Source organism: Dendroctonus ponderosae, unplaced genomic scaffold (genome assembly GCF_020466585.1).
Source record: "Dendroctonus ponderosae isolate FM_Combo_2020 unplaced genomic scaffold, Dpon_F_20191213v2 Dpon_F_20191213_6, whole genome shotgun sequence".
Taxonomy (NCBI): domain Eukaryota; kingdom Metazoa; phylum Arthropoda; class Insecta; order Coleoptera; family Curculionidae; genus Dendroctonus; species Dendroctonus ponderosae.
The window spans coordinates 226,603-246,019 of record NW_026018814.1 but is presented as its reverse complement, the minus strand read 5'-3'; the positions used below and the strand labels follow the sequence as shown (position 1 = coordinate 246,019).

Sequence of the window (19,417 nt, the reverse complement as noted above, 5' to 3'; positions counted from 1 at the left end):
TATGAAAATTCGCTCTGATAATTCGTCTGTGCAAATTGTTTAAATTAATAAAGGTAATGTTAATTAATAATTTTGGTGTAAATTTAATACCCAAAAAGAAGTTAGTAAAAAAAGTAAGTTTTACATTTTGAAAAAATTGATTATGTCCATGTGTAACTTTCAAGCTAAACAAGAACAAACCGGTCCTCTGATTTCCCGAAATAATACTTAAAGTTGCGTTCTGTATTTAATTGGAGGAATTTGTTTCAGTTCGTACCTGAGGAAATATACAGTATGGCTAGCCGATACGAGGCAATGAAGGAGCGTAAAGAACGGGCAGGAGAATCGGTAGGACGAAAACCCCGCTTTGGTGGCGGACGCCGCTATTAGTTTGCCTAACGCAACAGTTCCTTTTTTCAATTCACACAATTTTAGTGATTAACATTCCAAATTTGTTATCGACATCGCAATCTCAAATGAATTTGGATTCTTGCCCGAGAAATGTACTTTTTGTGGCAGAATACAAATTATTTATTCAAGGGTATCTTTCTCATATTGAGGTCACAACTCAAGACTGAAAGTTGATATATATATGGCTTAATGTTTTGTGATATTGGGTTGTCATTTTTATGTGTGATCATTATTGGATTGAGAAACCCGCTTAGGTTTCTTAAGATTAATTTTTCTTCGTATTTATTAACTAGGATTTTTTATTTTCTTTGAAAAGTAGTTTGTTAAGGTATTTTTCTCAGTAAATGTGAATGCCTCTGAGAAACTGTTTTATTAACATTATACCTCCTTTTGTTCACCTATACCAATCACTCAAGCAACGTCAATGCAAAAGCGATTGTATTTATTTCCGTCAAGTTTTTGTTAGATTTTTTTATTATGTGTTGTGTTTATGTTAAGCTCCTTTTCCTCATCCTGTGGATTTACTCAATAGAATGTGATGATTTTGAAAAAGCCGAACCACTTAACAAAGTTAGATATAGGAACAGCAGAACGTGCAAACACCGGCCTTATTCCGCCTTTGAACCATTCTATCGTCAAAGTATACTGGAAAGTCCCGTTTACTTGGTGTTTATCGTACTTTTAGGCATCCTCTTTGGGTTAATGTTCTTAGGTAAGCATTCTTTGTATCCCGATCCCATTCAAACCGCGGTTTCTTCGCGTGTTTAGGATTGCTGAAAGGCCTGCTAGGTATGCTTGGTTCAAAAACCGTGGGCGAATATGGCATGGGCATGCTCATCGATCTTCCTAAGCCTTTGGATTCATATCAGGAAAAGGAGTTGAGAAACCGATCGGTTTGCTATGACGTTGTGGGGTGGCCAGTGCACCCAGACACCGGCGAAAGGACCGTTCGAATGCTGCCAATGTAAGTACTTTTTTTATTCAAGCTTTTCTAAAATGTCTTCTTTCAGCCAGAGTGAATTTTGCCTCAACATCATTTTCTTTTTGGCATATCCGCTGGCCATTCTGTTGAAACTGTGCTCTCTGTGCTGCTGCATCGGCGATTACAAAGGCGAAGAAGACGCCTGCTTTCGTGAAGTGAATGTTATCAAATGCAAGAGCTCCAGAAAAGTGATACAAACCGAAATAGTTTGCGGGTTAAACGGTAATTTTCGTGCGTTTTAGAACGCTGGAGGCCCTCAGCTGGATATGTACAAAGAGCACGATCTGAGAGAAGCCAAAGATACGAATTACGTTATTAATTGTATGCGGCAAAGCCAAATGTCTTTAGGGAAATTCCATCAGTTCAGTGATATGTGATGAACTATGGTTACTTGCGTGGATATTCGAATAGAGCATTTTGGGAAAAGTTACAAAGTAAACAGCTTTATACTCGTTGTAATTACTCTCTACGAATAAAAAACCATGAACTGAAACACTAGAAATATTGAATATTTCCATAAAATAAATAAACGATATCTTTTACTAATTCTTATTCCTCTAAGAGTTAGATTTTCAGCACTTCGCAAGCAGTTCGTCCGCAAATACTCTGCGTCGAACCGGGTGATATTTCAATCCGGGCAAACGAACCGCCTCCGGATCCTTTTGAGAGTCTTTCTGGGTTGACTACCAAGCAACCGTTGATTTCCTGAAAAAGAAGTCGGAATTAGATAAGAAAGATCTTTGAATTATAACCGATCATAAACTCACCTTGACAAAAAACCTCAAGTTGGACGGCAAAATTAAAATGTGCGGTTTCACCTCCATCACTCCATTTCTTTCCATGAGGGTGAGATCTATGTATACGTCCTTACCAGCTGGATCTAGGGGGTAGAAGCTTTGCTGCGTCAACAGATATGAAGCCAAGCGGCCTATACGGTCTGGCGGCCCGCGGTTCGATTGATCGCTTAAATGAAACGATCACTTTTTCAAACATTACTTGCAACTTCCCTCAACACTTACACGCTACACTCAAAACTCCCAATATCGAACAGAATATCCGCTGTGGTAGTACCAACAACCAGTCCATTGATATTCACCATACAGGGATCGGGCATTAAAGTAAGATTCGCATAGTCCTGACCCACTTCGTAAGGAGGAGTCGGATAGACGGGAAAGTGATGCGGTTCCTTCCGAGAAGAAACGACAATCACATGAGTTTCTGGCACTTCGTGCATGGTACTGTGAATCAGGTCGCGGAAAAAACTATCCGTAGATTGTCTCAGCTCGCCATTGTGAACTCCTTGGTGGTTTTCGTCGTAGAACGGACCGGTTAGAATCAGCACATGCGGCTTGTATTCTTTCACGTACTGCAGAAGGTCGCTGAGTGGCTCGAAACAAAGGTTGTCCCGCACTGTGAACGGTCCGCAAGCCACCACAACTTGTAGAGTATCTGAAAGAACATCCAAGTTGTTTCAAATGTTTGAAAGCGCACATTTTAAAAATATTTTTGTAATGTACAGGGTGTCTCAAAGGCTCTAAAAGTATCAAAGTTCCGTTTTTTTTAAATGGAATGTCCTGTATATTATTGCATTTTTGGATTTCACGTGTCAAATACTTTAGAAGTAGTTAAGTTATGTAAGCGTAATTTATAGTGAAGTGTAACAAGATATAATATTTGATATCCCAATGATAATAAACTTACCATGTTTTACAGGGTGTCCACAAATTTAAACTAATCAAATAAGAACTTTAAGTGGCTCTAACTTGATTAATTTAATTACAACTCCATATTTTTTAACTTATCAGGAAATGCAATTTTTAATTATCTATCGAATGGTATTAGGATGTTAATATCTAAGTTTTTGCCTTTTTACAAAATACGTAAAATAGTCGTTCTGTGCACCATTTGGTGATGTTTAAGTTAAGGTTCCAATGTATCTAAGTTGGCTATGCCATTTACACATGTCAAATCATTTATTTTATTTATCAGTTTTCTCTTTTTGACAGCTAGAGTGGTATTGTTTTTTGTAATTGTAGACGTGTTGGTCGTTATTTTAATATTATTATTGTGTTGCTAAGTTAAAATGAAGAATTATCCAAGAGAAGAGCGTATTGACATGATTTTCACCCTTGGAGAATGTGAGAATAAAAATTGTTATTTTTAATTAAGTCGGCAATTTTTAAATGCCAACTTTCAAAACAGGTGGATTGGCAGAAATGGGTTTCAAAATTGGCCTCCCAGATCTCCGGACTTAACTCCACTAGATTCTTTTTTGTGGGGTTCATAAAAGGAATTGTCTACCATACGCTTCCGACAACTTCACACGATATGGAAACACGCAAAAGAGACTTAGAGTTAGCAGTTGTTTTGAAAAAGGAATTTACAAGTGCCTGGAAATTGGCGGTCAACATTTCGAACATTTGTTATAAATAATTTGCCTTTGTTTTATGTCATTGTTGATATGTTATTTAACTTTTAATTTAAAAAAACACCAAATGGTGCACACAACCATTATTTGGTGTATTTTGTAAAAAGGCCAAAACTTAGTCATCAACATCCTAGTACCGTTCGATAGGTAATTAAAAATTGATTTCCTGGTAAGCTAAAAAATATGGGGTTTAAAGTTCTTATTTGATTAGTTTAAATTTGTGGACATCCTGTATAAAATGGTAAGTTTATTATCATTGGGATATAAAATATGGCTTCTTGTTACACTACACTACGAATTACGTTTACATAACTTAAATAATTCTAAAGTATTTGACACATGAAAATAATATTAGATTTTGATAAAATTCGTATTATTTAAAAACCTTAAGATTTAGGTATTATAAACTTTATTAAAACAGACACTTATTTTGTGCAGCGAATCCAAAAATACAATAATTCATACGGTATTTCATTTAGAAAAACACAACTTTGATACTTTTAGGGCTTTTGGGACACTCTGTACATTACAAAAATATTTTTAAAATGTGCGCCCGATACCCGTCTGTGGATTCATCAAATAATACTTTGCAAAAAACAAACGGGCTAGCCGCAAACGTCCGTGCCGTATAGCGTGAATAACCCTGTATATACAGATTTAGTTCGTAAATACTATTTAAGTACGCTCTAGAAAAAGCAATAGCGGGTGAATTTTCTCTTCGAAATGCTTTAATAAATGCAATTACTTCACTAAATTAGTAATTAGCAAAATTGTAGTTGTTGATTCTAAAAAAAATATAAGAAAGTTCTGAACGGCTAAAACCGGTCCTGATTGAGAATGAAATAAATAAAATAAAAAGCGCGGCGTCAAGTGCAACAATATAACTAATCATTTTCCGTATTTAAACGCGAATCAGTAATAATATATCCTTATCGGTATGTAATTACTTTATTCATTAGCATTTAAACCATCGTTCATAATTAGGAACGGAAAGGTTTCGTTGTAATTATAATACTAATTGAATACTTCTGCGTTAATTACACAAGTATAACAGCTAAGAGAGGACAGACTGTTCGAATGCATGCGAATGAGAGAAACAGGCCGATTGGGCTGCAAAGGGGGACGGCAATTCAATTAACTTTAATTAGTTTTCAGCTTCGGTTTGGCGTTTCGAGACGGGGAATCGATAAATATTGTGCGTCGTATCGTCACTGAAACTCGCTTGCCCCTGCGTTGTTTCAACTTATTTAAACCACGCGAAAGCGACTGTGGGTTTTTTCGCGAAAATTAGCTAAAAAACCGAGTGAAAATTAGCATTAACTGCAATTTAACCTCGAAATTATGGATCATCGGCAACTAGTGGAACTTGTGAAACAAGTGCCGCATTTATGGGATCGGAATTGCCCGATATTTCGTGACAAGGAGGCTAAAGAGAAGGCCTGGAACGAGGTGGCGAACAAAATGGGCCATTCAGGTAACACTGAAGTTCGTACATACAAATCGATTAGTATGGTTGACATTGAAATACTAATTACCTATGGATAAATAGATTTGCTTTCTAAGACCTTAACGGATTTGCTTCAGCTAATTAGACTCGATAATCGCAGATAGATGAGAAACTAAACATACAAATGTACGGAACTTTATCGCATAAATTCGAGCTAAATATACCTACCTATTAAACATTCGAATGCGACGAACGACCTGGTCTATTGAAGGACCCATACCCGATATACCTATCGGAATACTAGAAAAATTAACTGGAACATTCAGATAAGAAAACAGCCATAAACTGGGTTAATACCTAGATGATATTGCGCCTTAAAACCTTTCGCAGTTTCGTTCGAAATTTTTTGTAATCCATCACTGACACTATTCGCAAAACATAAATAAACTTGAACTTGCGGTTAAATTGTGGACAAAATAGTCGTTTTTCGTATTTCTATTCAGTATGTGCACATGTATATAGGGTGATTCAAAATTGACGTCATTCCTCTGAAGGTGTTGTCTGGCGCGTTATAGAAGTACAGAAAAAATAGTAAAATAAATTAATTGTTAAAAACTGAGAAATTTTCAAAAAACTATATCAGAAATACGGCAGCAATGTTTTTCAAAGTAATCTGCCTAATTAAATTGCGCAAATACCTGTGGCTTCGTAATTATTTAAAACTCCGGTAACCATGGAGTTATACAGTGACAATAAGATAGACAAGGATAAACGGTAAATTCAACAAGATTTGTTGACTGCGGAACGTACTTTCGAAATGTCAACATGTCCTCATAACCTCGAATTCTGCGGAGTTTGGTGTTTACAAATAATCCATACAACACCAAACAAGCTAGTGCCTGTGTAATCTCATTAACCACTCTTATCAAGCAGCTTCTCGTATTCAGTTAATTAACTCCTGCTCCATTTGTATCTCCTAAAAAACCGCGCAAATCTAAAACTTCTCGAATTCAAGCATTTTTTGGCAAAACTGTCAACATTTCCCCATCCATGGTTCACTTTCTAAAAAGGTAATTTATTTAGCTCTAGATTGATGTACAAATGAGCGTTCTTGCTCATTTTGCGTCCGAGAAATGAGCAAAAATAGGACGGAAACATGGAATTTTGGCATAATGTTGCACCTAAGTGTCTGCTATTCAAATTTTGCTTTCTGAGTCAAAACTACTCGAATTTCCTCACTCACGTTGTTACAACTGAATCGAGTTTTCAATTCTCTATCCAACGATGCCAAAACGAATTGAAAGGAATGACGCCAATTTTGAATCACCCTGTATAAGTATATACACATTAAACGTATTCCACAGTGCAGATTTGTGTCTCTTTCCAGCTTCGACCTGCAGAGAAGCCTTCAAGTCCCTCCGGGAAAAATACCTGCGAGAACGAGACAAAGCCCAACATCAAGGCGACCACTGCAACCTGTGGGACCTGCTCGATAAATTAAAATTCCTGGATCCGCACATTGTGCCACGTGCTGTAATCTGGAATGGAAACAGTGCGAGTGAGGACGACCTTTCGATAAACTCCGACTCAGATCCGACAGATTTCGACAAACAACTGATCCAAATGGTGCGGAAAGCTTCTCCGATTTGGGACAGAAATTCCAACACCTATCCGAACAAGACGTCGAAGCACCAACTTTGGGAACACATCAGTTCGACGTTGAATCGAGACATTAATTCCTGCATGTTGCGCTGGAAAGCTTTGAGGGAGAAGTATATAAGACAGAAGGCCAAGTTCCAAGAAGGAGAAGCTAAATGGGAGCTTCTCGACGACTTGGTGTTCCTAGACAAAGTGATACAGTATCGACGCAAGCACAGCGATCTCTACATGAGCCATGGGAGCGAATCCAGCAGGAAAAACTATCTGGATCACATGCCGGGATACCACGAAGGGAATAGCAGCAGCAACTACAGCTACATCCGGTGTAACGTGGATGCGGACGATTACAACTACACTGACTCTTCGAATGACTTTCTGAACATCGTCAAAGAGGAGAGTACGGTTCAGCAAGTGGCCGATAGTTCCTACAGCAGTCCGATGGCCAAACGGCAGAGGGAGCCTTCAGTTGGAAGCTACGGCGACTCGGCAGTGGACAAGAAAATACGAACTCAAGAAAACCCGTTTGAAAAGGAGCCGGCGGGAAAGAGCAGAACGGAGAGAACGCCAGAGCAGCTTTTCGGCGACTTGGTCGTCAGCTTGCTGAGCAAAAAGCCCGAAAGTCGACGAAATTTGTACATGATTGATATCATGACCGTATTGTCTAAGTAGTGCAGTTAATGATAAGATCAATATAACTATTTTTTATAGTAAACCTTTCTTTATTGCACCATCTGCATGCAAAAAATCTAGTTACTTACCTTTGATCAGAGGTGGGTCAGGCAAAAAGTGAAAACTGGCGTCCGAATAAATCGCATCCACAACAAACTTGTCCTTCTGATTGCCGCTTTTCAAGTAGGTCCCTTTCACTGCCACCACTTGTCCAGAAAACAGTGAGTATTTCTTAAGCTTCGACAGATTCAAAGTCACCGTGTTACCCCTGTGCGCCTGTGTTTGCTCCAGTAAAACCGACTGATTGTTCAGCTTGCCACCCGCGTCGCTAATTATCCGTCCATAAAGCAGAATACCATCCTTAAATAAAATACAAAATGCGAAGTATATTATCCTGATGTATTTTAAACATCAGCCCAAGCCTACCCCAATAGTATCCTGAACATCGGGTAGCTTCAGCTGGTGCTTGTGCATAATGGCGCTGAAGAAATCTTCAATCATCATGTCGATGCACTTGGATCTTCTGCCCAGCACTTCGTGCATCCATTTCTGATTGGGCTGCAGGCCGTCTTCATATAGAGGCTTCACCTGCAGGTCCAGATCTCCAGACCGATGGAATTTAGCTTTGGCCAAGCCGTAGGAGCATCGAACTGATCGGGAATCTGGTCGTTGAGCGTACACGATGCACGAACCACTGGAAATTTAATTTGCAAGATTATGAAGATACTGGAAAAAAGACTGATACAATCACACATAAGACGTGGAAAATAGGATAGAATTTGTATGCGGCTTCCTCTTTTTCTAGCCGTTCTTCTAGGCTCATAGGCTCAAGGACATAGGCCTCCGTTAGTCTCGCATAGTATCATTCAGGGGCGGATCCAGCTTTAAATTCAGGGGGGGGGGGTTATGTAGAAAAAATACAGTCTTCTGTTGTCTATAAAATTAGAAAAATTATCATCGTTTTGCGCAAGGGTGGCGTAAGATTATTGCAAAATTTCATGTTTTCCGTCCCGTTTTTGCTCATATCTCGGAGGCAAAATGAGCAAGGACGCTCATTTGTACATCATTCTAGGCAGAAAAATATGGCCTTTTTAGAAAGTGAACCATCGATAAGGAAATGTTGCAGTTTCCTCAAAAAATGCTTGAATTCAAGAAGTTTTAGATTTCCGTGGTTTTTTTTGAGTTGCAAAATCCACTCGAACATGACGCTGCTTTTTTCGAAGTTTCTCAAGAACCATTCGAGCCAGCCACTGAATTCGTTTTGGCATCGTTGGATAGAGAATTGAATGGGGGATCCTGGATCCGCCCTTGGTATCATTCCAGTAAGCGGCTTAGTTAGGATTTAAAAAAAGATTGTACTTAAAGTAATAACTGCAAATGACTTCGCAGGCCAATCAACCGCATAACGTATGCTCAACCCTGTACATTGTCAATAATTTTACCCATTTTGCATTCGAGAACATCTTACCTAGGGCTGCTTGTTATTGAAATGTCCATGTTTTCATCCAATAACTTTCGGCCATGTGCGGCGGGGGTTTGAATCCTCTTTGGTCCGCCATGGTTTCCCTGCAATAAAACGAAACATGCCCAGACTGTTGCTTTTACATTAAAAGAAAAAAATGCCATTTATTTCATTCTAACAATTTGGATTGATCTTTGACTCCTAGTATCGAATAGCAAATATGTATATTGTCAAATAACGATTATCAAAAGCAGACAAGCCAGTGTAATCGTACATGACCAGTCAGAAAATTGGTCAATATGCATAATCAAAGGCGTTTCCAGATAAGTCACTAACAAAGACGCATTGTGCCTGCAAAGCGATTGTGCAGAAAAATGCCTTTGAGTTGATTAAGCACGAGTTTATTGCAAACATTATTTTCTTAATTTCGTTTCATTGTTCTAAAAATTGATGTACGCAGTTGTTGGTTTCGAAGCGATTAAAGATACGTATTAAAAGTATCTTCCTTTCCGCTAGATTTAATTGCCTGCTCAAATATACAGAGTGATCCACTTCAAATAGTGGTTTTCTTAACTTCAGTTCACTCATTCTTGTATGGCAGCTGAAGTCACACCCAGTATGCCCTGTATATTTTAATGAGTCTACATTAAAGTTATTGACTCGAATATTTTGCAAAATAGAATTTAGATTTATTATTAGCCGAATTTTGTTCTCAGCGTATAAGACTTTGTACGAAATTTGATCTGACGATGGTTTAAAACCCGAAAAATGTGTTTTAAAGTAACCGGTCGGACTTTTGCGCTTTATTGTACCGACATTTTAAAGCTGAAAAACATTTACCAAACAGAAGATATTCAAAAAACAAGTAAATAACATTTGAAACAAATAAAACTAACGGGAATTTTTGATTGGGATATTTTGAAATACAAACTGAACGAGACTCGAATGTGTTGATGTGAAGACATTTGGAAAAATCGAACAATTTTAAAAAGGGAAACAGTAAGAAAGAAATTTTCGAAAAACAAATGAAAAACGGTTGTAACAGTAATTACTCAAATTCAACTTCAAGACTTTAAAAACAGTTTTTCTTATTGCGGAAAATGTGAAAGCGTCCCAAACTCTTAGATAAATAGTTTTTAATTTAATTAAATAAAACACCGAAGTGTTTTCTTTAATAAAAGCTCACTACGGGTTATCTTTCTCGCTTACAACTTAGCCCCAATGGCAAGTGCCTAGAACATTACTTTATTCAATAAATGTGCTTTTATTACTCTTAGTACTAGCTTCAATCAAGTCTCAGATTGCTGAAAAGGTAAAAGAATGTGATGGGATAACGAATAACGGATTTATCAATAAAACGCCCTCTCAAATGCTCCCAAAACGTATATTTATCTAATGTAGTTAGATCCATTAGAATCAGATGCTCTACAACATAACTCCACTAATAACTAAACCGAGCAAGCTATGTAGGCAGAAAATTGATGAAGGAGCTTCTTCATTAAGGGAAGATGCTGCTGATACCCCTATAGACGAGTATGGATCTAGTCACGACAAAAAATAACGTGGACGAAACCCAAAATCGCCTACACAGGGATTGATCAATCTCGATGAATGCCCCAGAACCGAGAAAAACTCCATCTATAGTGGACACCATGAAAATTTCTTAATGAGTGTGGATCTAGTCACGAGTATCAGAACAAACGTGGGATAGAACCGAACTCATTGGGAAACAGTCATGTTTTCAGTGAAGAAAAGGTTCCCAAATCCATAGGAAGTAGGGGAACAATTTGTAAAATTCTGCATTTTCTAAGTGACTGTTTGGAAACTAGGCACATCGTAGGAGGAATCATGAAATAGCCATTCAAATGGAATTGGCGTCATTGGTTTTGGGCCTCTAATGGAAAAGCTACAGAATGAATAAAAGCACTATACAGGTTGTTTACACTACTTTGTCTCAACTGAGAATACAAAGATAAAACAAAGTGCGATATAAACAAACTTACCTGGCCACTGAGCGAGAGCAACAGGTTGGAAAAGCGCCGGTATGAAATTTCCCGAAAATCCCGATAAAATCCATGAAAATCTTTATCGACCCCGCACAAACAAAAGCGAAGCGTCTTCAAGAGAATCGACAATGGCCGCTGAAGGATCTAGTAGCCTTGAAGCTTCTCAGAAAACTTCAAAGTAATTTGCGCAACCATCTAGTGCAGACGCCGTGTCGATCGTCGCACCTTTTCTACTACACGCGATTGAATCGAAACGTACGTCGACAGTTCTCCGAAGCTTTCAAGCAAGACAAATCAAGAAAAAATGGTGGCTAACCTTTCTTACCAGTGGGAGGCTGAGCTGAGAATTGTCAACTTACCTTTGGAGTTCTTATCAGATTATCAGGCTTATCCAGCAACTCCTCAGAGACGACCACAGGCGATCTGAGCCGACCGTTAAGGATTATTTACAACAAACATTTAAAAACATAGCTAAATCCACTTCAAAGGATACGTATGTTGATCAGTGTGATCCTTCTTCTTCATCAACTCCTTTCTCTCCAATTTCTCCAGGTATTCCAATGATGGGGCTGCGCCATTCAACACCGAGGTTGTATAGGCAAACCACTGGTCCACCATATCCTCTCCGCTGATATTGTATTTCAAACACAAGTCCAAACCTGACAATTTTGGAACTGAGTATAACCGCTAAAATCACTTCAAACTAATCACTTACATTTCGAGACCACTTCGTTAGTGGGCTTTATGTTGAACAATTCAAACTGACCGGTAATATCGTCTACTGAAGCCATCAGCCGGCGTTAATAATTAACAAAATAAAGAAACACTATCACAAAACAATTAGATTGGGGCTTTTACTCGAATGGCGGGAATAACTGACAATCCTGACAGTTATCCAAGAGCAAACAGGTATATTTGTTTTATGTGATTTTGAGCTCTGGGATCGGAAAACTGTACATTGTAAAATTTTAAATGTTTTGGAAATTTTCAGTACTATTTCGCGCAACTTTATCGTGTGGAAATTTTCCTATTTACGTCAGAAAAATTGAATAAACGCGGGTTTTTCCCAAAGCTGATCAAACAATTTGATTGGTGTTGGCAGGCCTGCATTACACATTTTCGACAGAAAACAATCAGTATGACAGGCATGTAAAATGGCTTCATCAATGCTCAGAAATTTTTTGTTTATGTTGATATTTATTCGGTTTTCCTCAGGTAAATTCTTATATTCTTTTATTAACTTTTGCCATTTGCTATTTTGCAATGTTATTTCGTTACTAGCTTAACACTAAGAGAACTTTTATCTTTAGAGCTTGCAGCTACGTTACAGATACGATAACAAATCCAAATAAAGCATTATTAATACAGTATAATTTGTTGCTGGTGTTTATAAACAGGCCAGAAGATCATGTTGTACACATACTCAATAATTCAAACTGCTAACTGCTCCTAATTTTTCCAACGAGTTTAGTTTCAACTTTGAAAATGCACAGTGTAGTTCTACACTACACAGAAATGAACAAAACTAATGCCAACAAGACCCACTGATTAAAGCGCTTATTGGCAAGTGTATAGTGCAACACTCGAATTGCTTCGAAGCCTTTTTTGCATACCCGTAGGGCTGTAAACCTGTTACCATGTTCACAGCTTGCAGCTTTGGAGTTTTATTGCCTATTAAAATATTGCCTGATGAAACCGTGATATGGGAATGAAGAAAACAGCCCGATTTTTATTAATTCGCAGAAGTTCGCATCAAAACTGGCATTTGGCATAAAAAATCCTCTATTCTGCCTAGATATCGTCTGCCAAGATCAGCTATCACTTAAAGAGTCCTCAGAAGATGACGACGATTACAGCGATGACAGCTTTCAATCTAATGATGATTTCCTGGATCGACAGAATCAAGTGAACTTTTTAACAACGAAGACCTATGAGTGCCATTCTTGTGATGCTCCCGATTGTGCCATTCAAACTGTTTGCCACAATGCTGTCCAATGTTGGAAGTCCCGAGTTCGAGAAAGTACAGGTACTTTTAGCATTTACCAGCAACTATTTTAAGCATTTCGTGTAGAAGGTTTTAAGACAATCTGATACTATCTAGAAGAGTAATTTGTTCAACTGATTGTCTGATATTAATGAAAACGTTTTCTAGGTGCCGAGAGTATTTCGAGGGGTTGCACTACCCAATCCGAGCAAGTGATATTCATGTGTAAAACACCATCGTTCACGGCGCAACACAAAAGACACGCAAGTGGCCAATACCGAGTCGAATGCTGTGAAGGTAAGAAGACAGAAGTACACAAATCTCCACTTGCATATCCTAATGTTGGCAATAATTTACTCTTTTTAGGTGATTTTTGCAATAATGGTACGTTTCCCGATTTGCCAGCCCCTTACAAAGAGGCTTTCATAGAAGTGTCTGGTTCAGTCCTCTTCGGCTTAAAGATGGTCGCAGCCATTGTAGGGCCATTGGGCGTTCTAGCGATCGTTGGATTTATTTCCCTAACCTTACTGAAAAAATGGCATCAGAATCGGTTACTTCGTGAGACTAGGTGAGCAAGAAAAACAAATTTAAATTGTGAATGAATGAAATGATCACCTAGAACAAAACTCGATTTTTAACCGGATGGATAGTCTCCTCATTTTACATTAGCTTAGATCTGGTGACGGGGTGGATTTTCAGTGGACCTGACTTTTGTCCTTAATACATGATTTGTTACTTTATTTTATCCAATAGTTTCTATCTATATCTATATTTTTTTAATGAATCGAAATTAGTTGCATCAAAGTACATTTTTGCTTTAGGTTGAATCCGGAGCAATACTATGCTACAGATGAACTACTACGGGCTACTGCAGCAGGCGACAGCACTCTTCGAGAGTACTTGGAACAGTCGATGACATCGGGAAGTGGATCCGGACTGCCCCTTCTGATACAGCGCACTATGGCGAAGCAAATTTCTCTGATAGAGTGCATCGGGAAGGGCAGATTTGGAGAAGTGTGGAGAGGACAGTGGCACAACGAGAACGTCGCTGTTAAAATTTTCTTTTCTCGAGACGAGGCCAGCTGGAACAGGGAAACTGAAATTTACAGGTAACGTTGCGGTTAGAAACTGATACAGTGGTGATTAAAATAATGTTCTTGATCATTTACAGTACTATTCTGCTGCATCACGATAACGTGCTCGGCTATATCGGCTCAGATATGACGTCGCGCAATTCCTGTACACAACTATGGCTCATAACGCACTATCATGCGCTGGGCAGCCTCTACGATTACCTGAATCACACCACTCTAACACATGCCCAATTAATGAGGATATGTTTGTCTATTGCTACCGGTCTGGTGCATTTGCATACAGAAATTTTCGGAACCCAAGTAAGTGTTTGACGCTTTTAGGAGATGTTGTGTGTTCAATAAGAGTATATAATATGTGCCACACTTTAATCCCCTGGTGATGCTTTGTGTAGGATTACCAGGGGATTAAAGTAGTTTGAGTAGTTCAGTTGCTTCTTTTCGGGGTCCAAACAGGAAACGGTGCTCAAACATCGTCTTCTGGGTGTTTTTTTTTAAACAGTTAATTAGTGTGTTATGTACTTTGTCAATTTAAAATAGAAACTGTTTTAAAATTCGTTTTTTTTTTTGTTTCCAGGGACGAAAACCCGCAATTGCACATCGCGACATCAAGACAAAAAATATCCTGGTTAAAACAAACGGCATCTGCTGCATCGCTGATTTTGGTCTTGCCGTTACTCACACTCAAGCTACCAACACCCTTGATATCGGATCGAATCCCAAAGTGGGCACCAAAAGATATATGCCTCCTGAAGTTCTGGATGAAACGTAAGTTTACGTTCACTGCTGTGAATCCGTGAAATATTATCGTGCCTTTTAGTATCCGGATGGAAGTATTCGAATCCTTCAAGCGAGCAGACGTATATTCTTTTGGATTAGTGCTATGGGAAATCTGCAGAAGGGTGGTGAGTAATGGTATTGTGGAGGAATACAAGCCGCCCTTTTACGATGTGGTGCCGAGCGATCCAAGCTTTGAAGATATGAGGAAAGTCGTCTGCGTCGATCAGCAACGGCCCAGCATACCAAACCGATGGACCAGTGACTTGGTAAGCGCATCGTTACATTTTTCAAGTAAGATTTCACTTTAATTACTGACCTATTTTAAGGTTTTGTGTGGCATGTCCAAACTAATGAAAGAATGTTGGAGCCGTAACAGTAACGCCCGGCTTCCAGCTTTAAGGATTAAGAAAACCTTAGTCAAATTGACGGCAATTGAACATCTACCAATTATAGAAGATATTGAGATGTGCGTCTGATGTAACATGAAAGAAGCACTGAAAGTCGTAAGTGTAACACTGGTGAACTAGAGTTTGGGTTAGTAAATAGTAAATAAACGACTTCCATAGACTGGGCTTCCTCTCGGCGAAAAAACAGCTCAAAATGAGTGAATTTTTCGTGAAAAATTGCAAGTATTGAGGATTTGTGGAAGTTATTGTACAAAGTTGATCATGTTATGAGTTGGCGTGGAAATGTTTACAAGACATCCTAATTTGCTCATTAAACACGGTAGTTTATTAGCAGATTTACTCTCGTTTAATAATTTCCCTTACATTATTAGCGTACTGTGTACATCACTGCCTGATATTCAAATAATAGTTATTTGTTTTTAGTGCCATTGTTAATTTGCAATATTAATTTAATTATAAACCGCATGAGCGTTTGGTGAATGACGAAACTGTGTTCATAATCAGTGAGACATAGATTAACAGAAATTAATTTTTCTATTTAAAGGGTAAGATACTATTTGTAAGTAGTGGAAGCGCTGTTTTAAGCAAATGACAAAACTATGGGAGTATGAGCATTTATCTAACTGCCTTGAATACTGTCATTGACGGAAATGCTACAAATTTGGCAAAGGTATTTTGTTGACGAAAAATGCATGTATTTGGAAGAGAAGAACACTCCACATAACATTCAAACGAGTGCATCCGCGACTTCTTTTTCCTCTAGAGCAATTTCATGTTCAGAACTAATTCAGGAAGAGAATACATCGTTTGTACAATATGAATGTGAGCTTTACCTTCTCTCTCAATTGCTCGTTTCATTCGTCTTTAACATGATGGATTGGATGATAAAGTGATTTGATAGTGTGAATCCCATCTTTTTGCTATTTGCTATTTCCACCCTCGAAAAGTTAATCGGTTTAAATAGAGTGAGAACATAAAAATTCTGTTATTGAGAACCAGCTTTAATTCACGTTAATTATATAACTAAATAAGCAACAATGTTACTTTTTTACGGTAACTGGGGCTTGTAGGACGTGTGAAGTCGTCGTTCCAACGATCCTGATGCTGACGCGCACTCTTTCAGATTATTTACTTAATTCGTTTTAGATTTAGTAAGCATGAGACGTAATTCTAAGTGCCAAAAAATTAAAACTCTGCCTACAATTCTACATTGTAGAGATAATTGACAATCATGTAGATACATGTAGTAATGTTGAAACCTATTCTAAGTCACTCGCTTTACGTGTAAGTTATGTTCTTGTTGCCACTTTCGTTGTACGTTGTTCTGAACAGCAATTGTGTTTTCCCACGTTCTGAAGGAAACCTTTGGAAGATATTCAAGATGGTTCGTAAACGACTTCACTTGCAACCAACTGCTTTGTTTCTTGGACATATGTCCGAGAAACAAAGTATTGAATTGTTAGTTACTCTAACAAAATACTCAAATTAGCCATAATCTATATTTTACTATAAAAAAGAAAATAAAAAGTAATAAGTTGCTAGTGGTAAGTTTATAACCTGTACATGTCGTGTATTATATCGATATTCATATCTTTTAATTCAATCAAATCGGAGTCTGTTTTGGACTGTTTAGAGCGGATTTTCGGTTTCAATATGCAATTACTATTGGAACTGTCATGTATATTGCCCAAACTATAGGCCAATCGAAACTGAAGCAAAATCATCCTGTATGAGTAAGACCGATTTCGAGTTCTTTTATATTTAGGTAACGTATTCATATCAATTTATTTATCAATTACAAATTCTAGAAAATATTTTTCATTGTCTTTATTATAAGGATATTTCGTTCATCTGTTCATCATTCGTTATTGTATCTGATAATTACTTAAGCAATATATTTAGTTTAGAAGTTTTTATAGGTAGTAATGTTTTTTTCTTCGAACGATTCCCATAGATTCCTTCGATTGCACCTTGGACTTTGTACATTTTCCACAAATGTCCTTTCCATCGTCAAATTGGTCATCGTTTCGATCCCGAAACCGGAAAATGTGTGTTAAAAAAACATCTATCAAATAAAACTGATAAATTTAATTGATATTTGTTGAAGCAACACTGTATGTATACAAGGGAAAATGCTGATTTTTTTATTTTGAATTTTTGATTCTCAAAATGCACAATAATAATAACGCAACTTACAATAACCTACACACTACAAAATAAGCATCACATATCGTCAAACAGTTGAAACAATTAATAATAATATAAATATTTACAAGGCTAGAAAATATACAGGGTAGTATAGTAATTACGGTCTAAATGGGTTCCAGTGGCAGTAAATTCCATGATGTTTGGCTTATTGGTCCCTTTATGAAAAATACATTAAACTAACACTTTTATATATTGAGAAAATGCCATTGGAAGGAGTTGCGGAATTGAAGGTTACCCTAACTTCTGACACCAGTTCCGTAATGCGCTCCTGCGGCTTTGTCCAGTTCAGTTTCGAAGTTTCTCAACTCGATGTCCCCTATGTTTTCGGTTTGGAGTTCAACAGCGAAATTCTGAAAAAAACAACAGCAGGTGAGTGATTTTATCTTATACAAAGTCGTAATTTGCATATGAATGTTAAAGGCATGCCAGCTGTTTACCAGTTGGTATTCCAAATTTCTGCGATTTTCTACCTTGAATGTATTGACGATTTTGGTTCAAACTGTTGGAGAAAGTCTTTTTATGCGTTTGAAAGTACCTAGTTCAGTACAAGGGGAAATGTTTGAGGGACGGTTTACGTGTATTTATTTATTAATAGCTTATAATTGTTAACAAGAAAAATAATCTAAGAGTGGTACGGCCTTGATCATTGATCTGAATTTGAATTAAGGCCTTTCAGAGCATGTTTTCAGGTTTTCAAGACCAACGTATTATTGTAATTTGAGCCATACGCGTATTTAGCAATTCATTTGCATTTGAAGGCTGAATTAGCACCTAATTCGAAACGACTTCCTCCGGTTTATAGGCGGACAATATTCTATTCCGTCTGCAATAAAATGTAATTAGTCATTGTTTTCCAAGACGGGCGTCATCATTCATAGCGAAGTTAATCATCTCGACCAGAGATGGAAAGATTGCGATTTGATCTAAACAAATTTTAATAGAAAAAGTACCCAATGGAAGATAATGTGCAAAAAATCAGCTAATAAAGATCAATATTAACGAAAATTACGCAACTGCAGCATAGTGGAAGGTATAAGCACCTAATGGGTGTCGTCATCAGTTAAGACTTGGGCATATATCACATGTATATGTGAGTTAGTTAACATGCAAAACCGCATGCCTCCGACTAAAAGAGAGCAAAGGTTGCAAGGCTTTTGTTTACCACGTTAGGAGTATGCTCCAATGATAACCCGATTGTTTAATCCTCTTATAAAGAACCCATTGTATTGTTTCGCTAAAAATAGGAACAATAAACTATGCAAGTCGGCGAATTTAAAACACTTACCGATACAACATCCTTGATGAGCGCTTTGTCCGTGGACATTTTCGCCCTTTTCAACACACTGACCGAAGGTCCCACCCAGGTAACCAACAAGAATTTCGCTCTTCTGGACATTTCATCGCCTGTTTGAACGCGGATGTATCCAAATGCGCGTTCATCGTCTCCAAATTGCTTCTTGAACTGGTTGAAATCTTCGCCTTTGGCCGATGTCACGATTCGTGGTCCTTCGAACTTAAACACAGCCCTGAAATTGATCGAATTGTTAACTTGTTCTTAACTAGTTAAATAGTTTAGGTTTGCTTCATTAATGTTGTAAAATCAGCTTGATCTATTTTTATTAATTAGCTGAATTTATAATGTTACGGTTAACGGTTTGTACAAAAAGCTATTGGGCCGCGGATAATTATAGGAAAAATCTCCAAATGTTAAGCAAAATCTTCAGAATGTGTAGGATTTTTCGTATTCTCGATGTATCATTAATTTTTTTTATTTATTTATTAAGTATTTTTGTCAAAAGATAGTTTTCCACACTTTTAAAATGACATCGACGAATATGATCTTGCGTCGATTTGCGTGACGTCAGTGGAAGTCACTGCGTGTCGTGATTTTTTCCTGTCTGCTA

At 37.7% G+C, this 19,417-nt stretch overlaps 6 protein-coding genes and 1 long non-coding RNA gene across 7 annotated transcripts in view; 5 read left to right on the top strand and 2 right to left on the bottom strand.

The window, feature by feature from the left end:
* The window catches only part of LOC109546899 (probable ATP-dependent RNA helicase DDX43), a 3,588-nt gene extending 2,838 nt beyond the window's left edge, over nucleotides 1-750 (top strand). The window contains exon 7 of the mRNA XM_019918069.2: nucleotides 250-750. Coding sequence (XP_019773628.1) covers nucleotides 250-369 — 120 coding nt within the window. The 3' untranslated portion in view covers nucleotides 370-750. The remainder of the gene's footprint in view (nucleotides 1-249) is intronic.
* A 34-nt stretch (nucleotides 751-784) lies between these two features.
* Nucleotides 785-1,865, top strand: LOC109546905. The gene is made up of 4 exons (XM_019918075.2): nucleotides 785-1,102; nucleotides 1,159-1,354; nucleotides 1,401-1,560; nucleotides 1,615-1,865. The coding sequence occupies exons 1-4, from the start codon at nucleotides 868-870 to the stop codon at nucleotides 1,747-1,749; spliced, it is 726 nt and encodes a 241-aa protein (XP_019773634.2). The 5' UTR covers nucleotides 785-867; the 3' UTR covers nucleotides 1,750-1,865.
* Nucleotides 1,812-12,021, bottom strand: LOC109546900 (DNA polymerase alpha subunit B). Its single transcript, XM_019918070.2, has 9 exons — nucleotides 11,759-12,021; nucleotides 11,537-11,702; nucleotides 11,403-11,466; nucleotides 9,044-9,141; nucleotides 8,002-8,269; nucleotides 7,665-7,935; nucleotides 2,392-2,821; nucleotides 2,140-2,335; nucleotides 1,812-2,077 (listed from the first exon to the last, which is right to left on the bottom strand). The coding sequence occupies exons 1-9, from the start codon at nucleotides 11,832-11,834 to the stop codon at nucleotides 1,937-1,939; spliced, it is 1,710 nt and encodes a 569-aa protein (XP_019773629.2). The 5' UTR covers nucleotides 11,835-12,021; the 3' UTR covers nucleotides 1,812-1,936.
* Nucleotides 4,767-7,618, top strand: LOC109546904. Its single transcript, XM_019918074.2, has 2 exons — nucleotides 4,767-5,274; nucleotides 6,635-7,618. Exons 1-2 carry the CDS (start codon nucleotides 5,142-5,144, stop codon nucleotides 7,573-7,575), a joined length of 1,074 nt encoding a protein of 357 aa, XP_019773633.1. The 5' UTR covers nucleotides 4,767-5,141; the 3' UTR covers nucleotides 7,576-7,618.
* Nucleotides 10,987-11,886, top strand: LOC125504878. The gene is made up of 2 exons (XR_007281763.1): nucleotides 10,987-11,536; nucleotides 11,596-11,886. It is a non-coding gene; the product is annotated as an uncharacterized LOC125504878 (long non-coding RNA).
* A 123-nt stretch (nucleotides 12,022-12,144) lies between the features above and the next one.
* LOC125504859 (activin receptor type-1-like) lies at nucleotides 12,145-17,217 on the top strand. The gene is made up of 9 exons (XM_048667461.1): nucleotides 12,145-12,258; nucleotides 12,839-13,069; nucleotides 13,196-13,324; nucleotides 13,394-13,595; nucleotides 13,849-14,136; nucleotides 14,199-14,421; nucleotides 14,696-14,886; nucleotides 14,939-15,164; nucleotides 15,225-17,217. The coding sequence occupies exons 1-9, from the start codon at nucleotides 12,198-12,200 to the stop codon at nucleotides 15,372-15,374; spliced, it is 1,701 nt and encodes a 566-aa protein (XP_048523418.1). The 5' UTR covers nucleotides 12,145-12,197; the 3' UTR covers nucleotides 15,375-17,217.
* Nucleotides 17,218-17,378: 161 nt separating this feature from the next.
* LOC109546902 overlaps nucleotides 17,379-19,417 on the bottom strand; it is a 9,159-nt gene continuing 7,120 nt past the window's right edge. The window contains exons 3-4 of the mRNA XM_019918073.2: nucleotides 18,799-19,039; nucleotides 17,379-17,863 (exon numbers count right to left, since the gene is read on the bottom strand). Coding sequence (XP_019773632.1) covers nucleotides 17,750-17,863; nucleotides 18,799-19,039 — 355 coding nt within the window. The 3' untranslated portion in view covers nucleotides 17,379-17,749. The remainder of the gene's footprint in view (nucleotides 17,864-18,798; nucleotides 19,040-19,417) is intronic.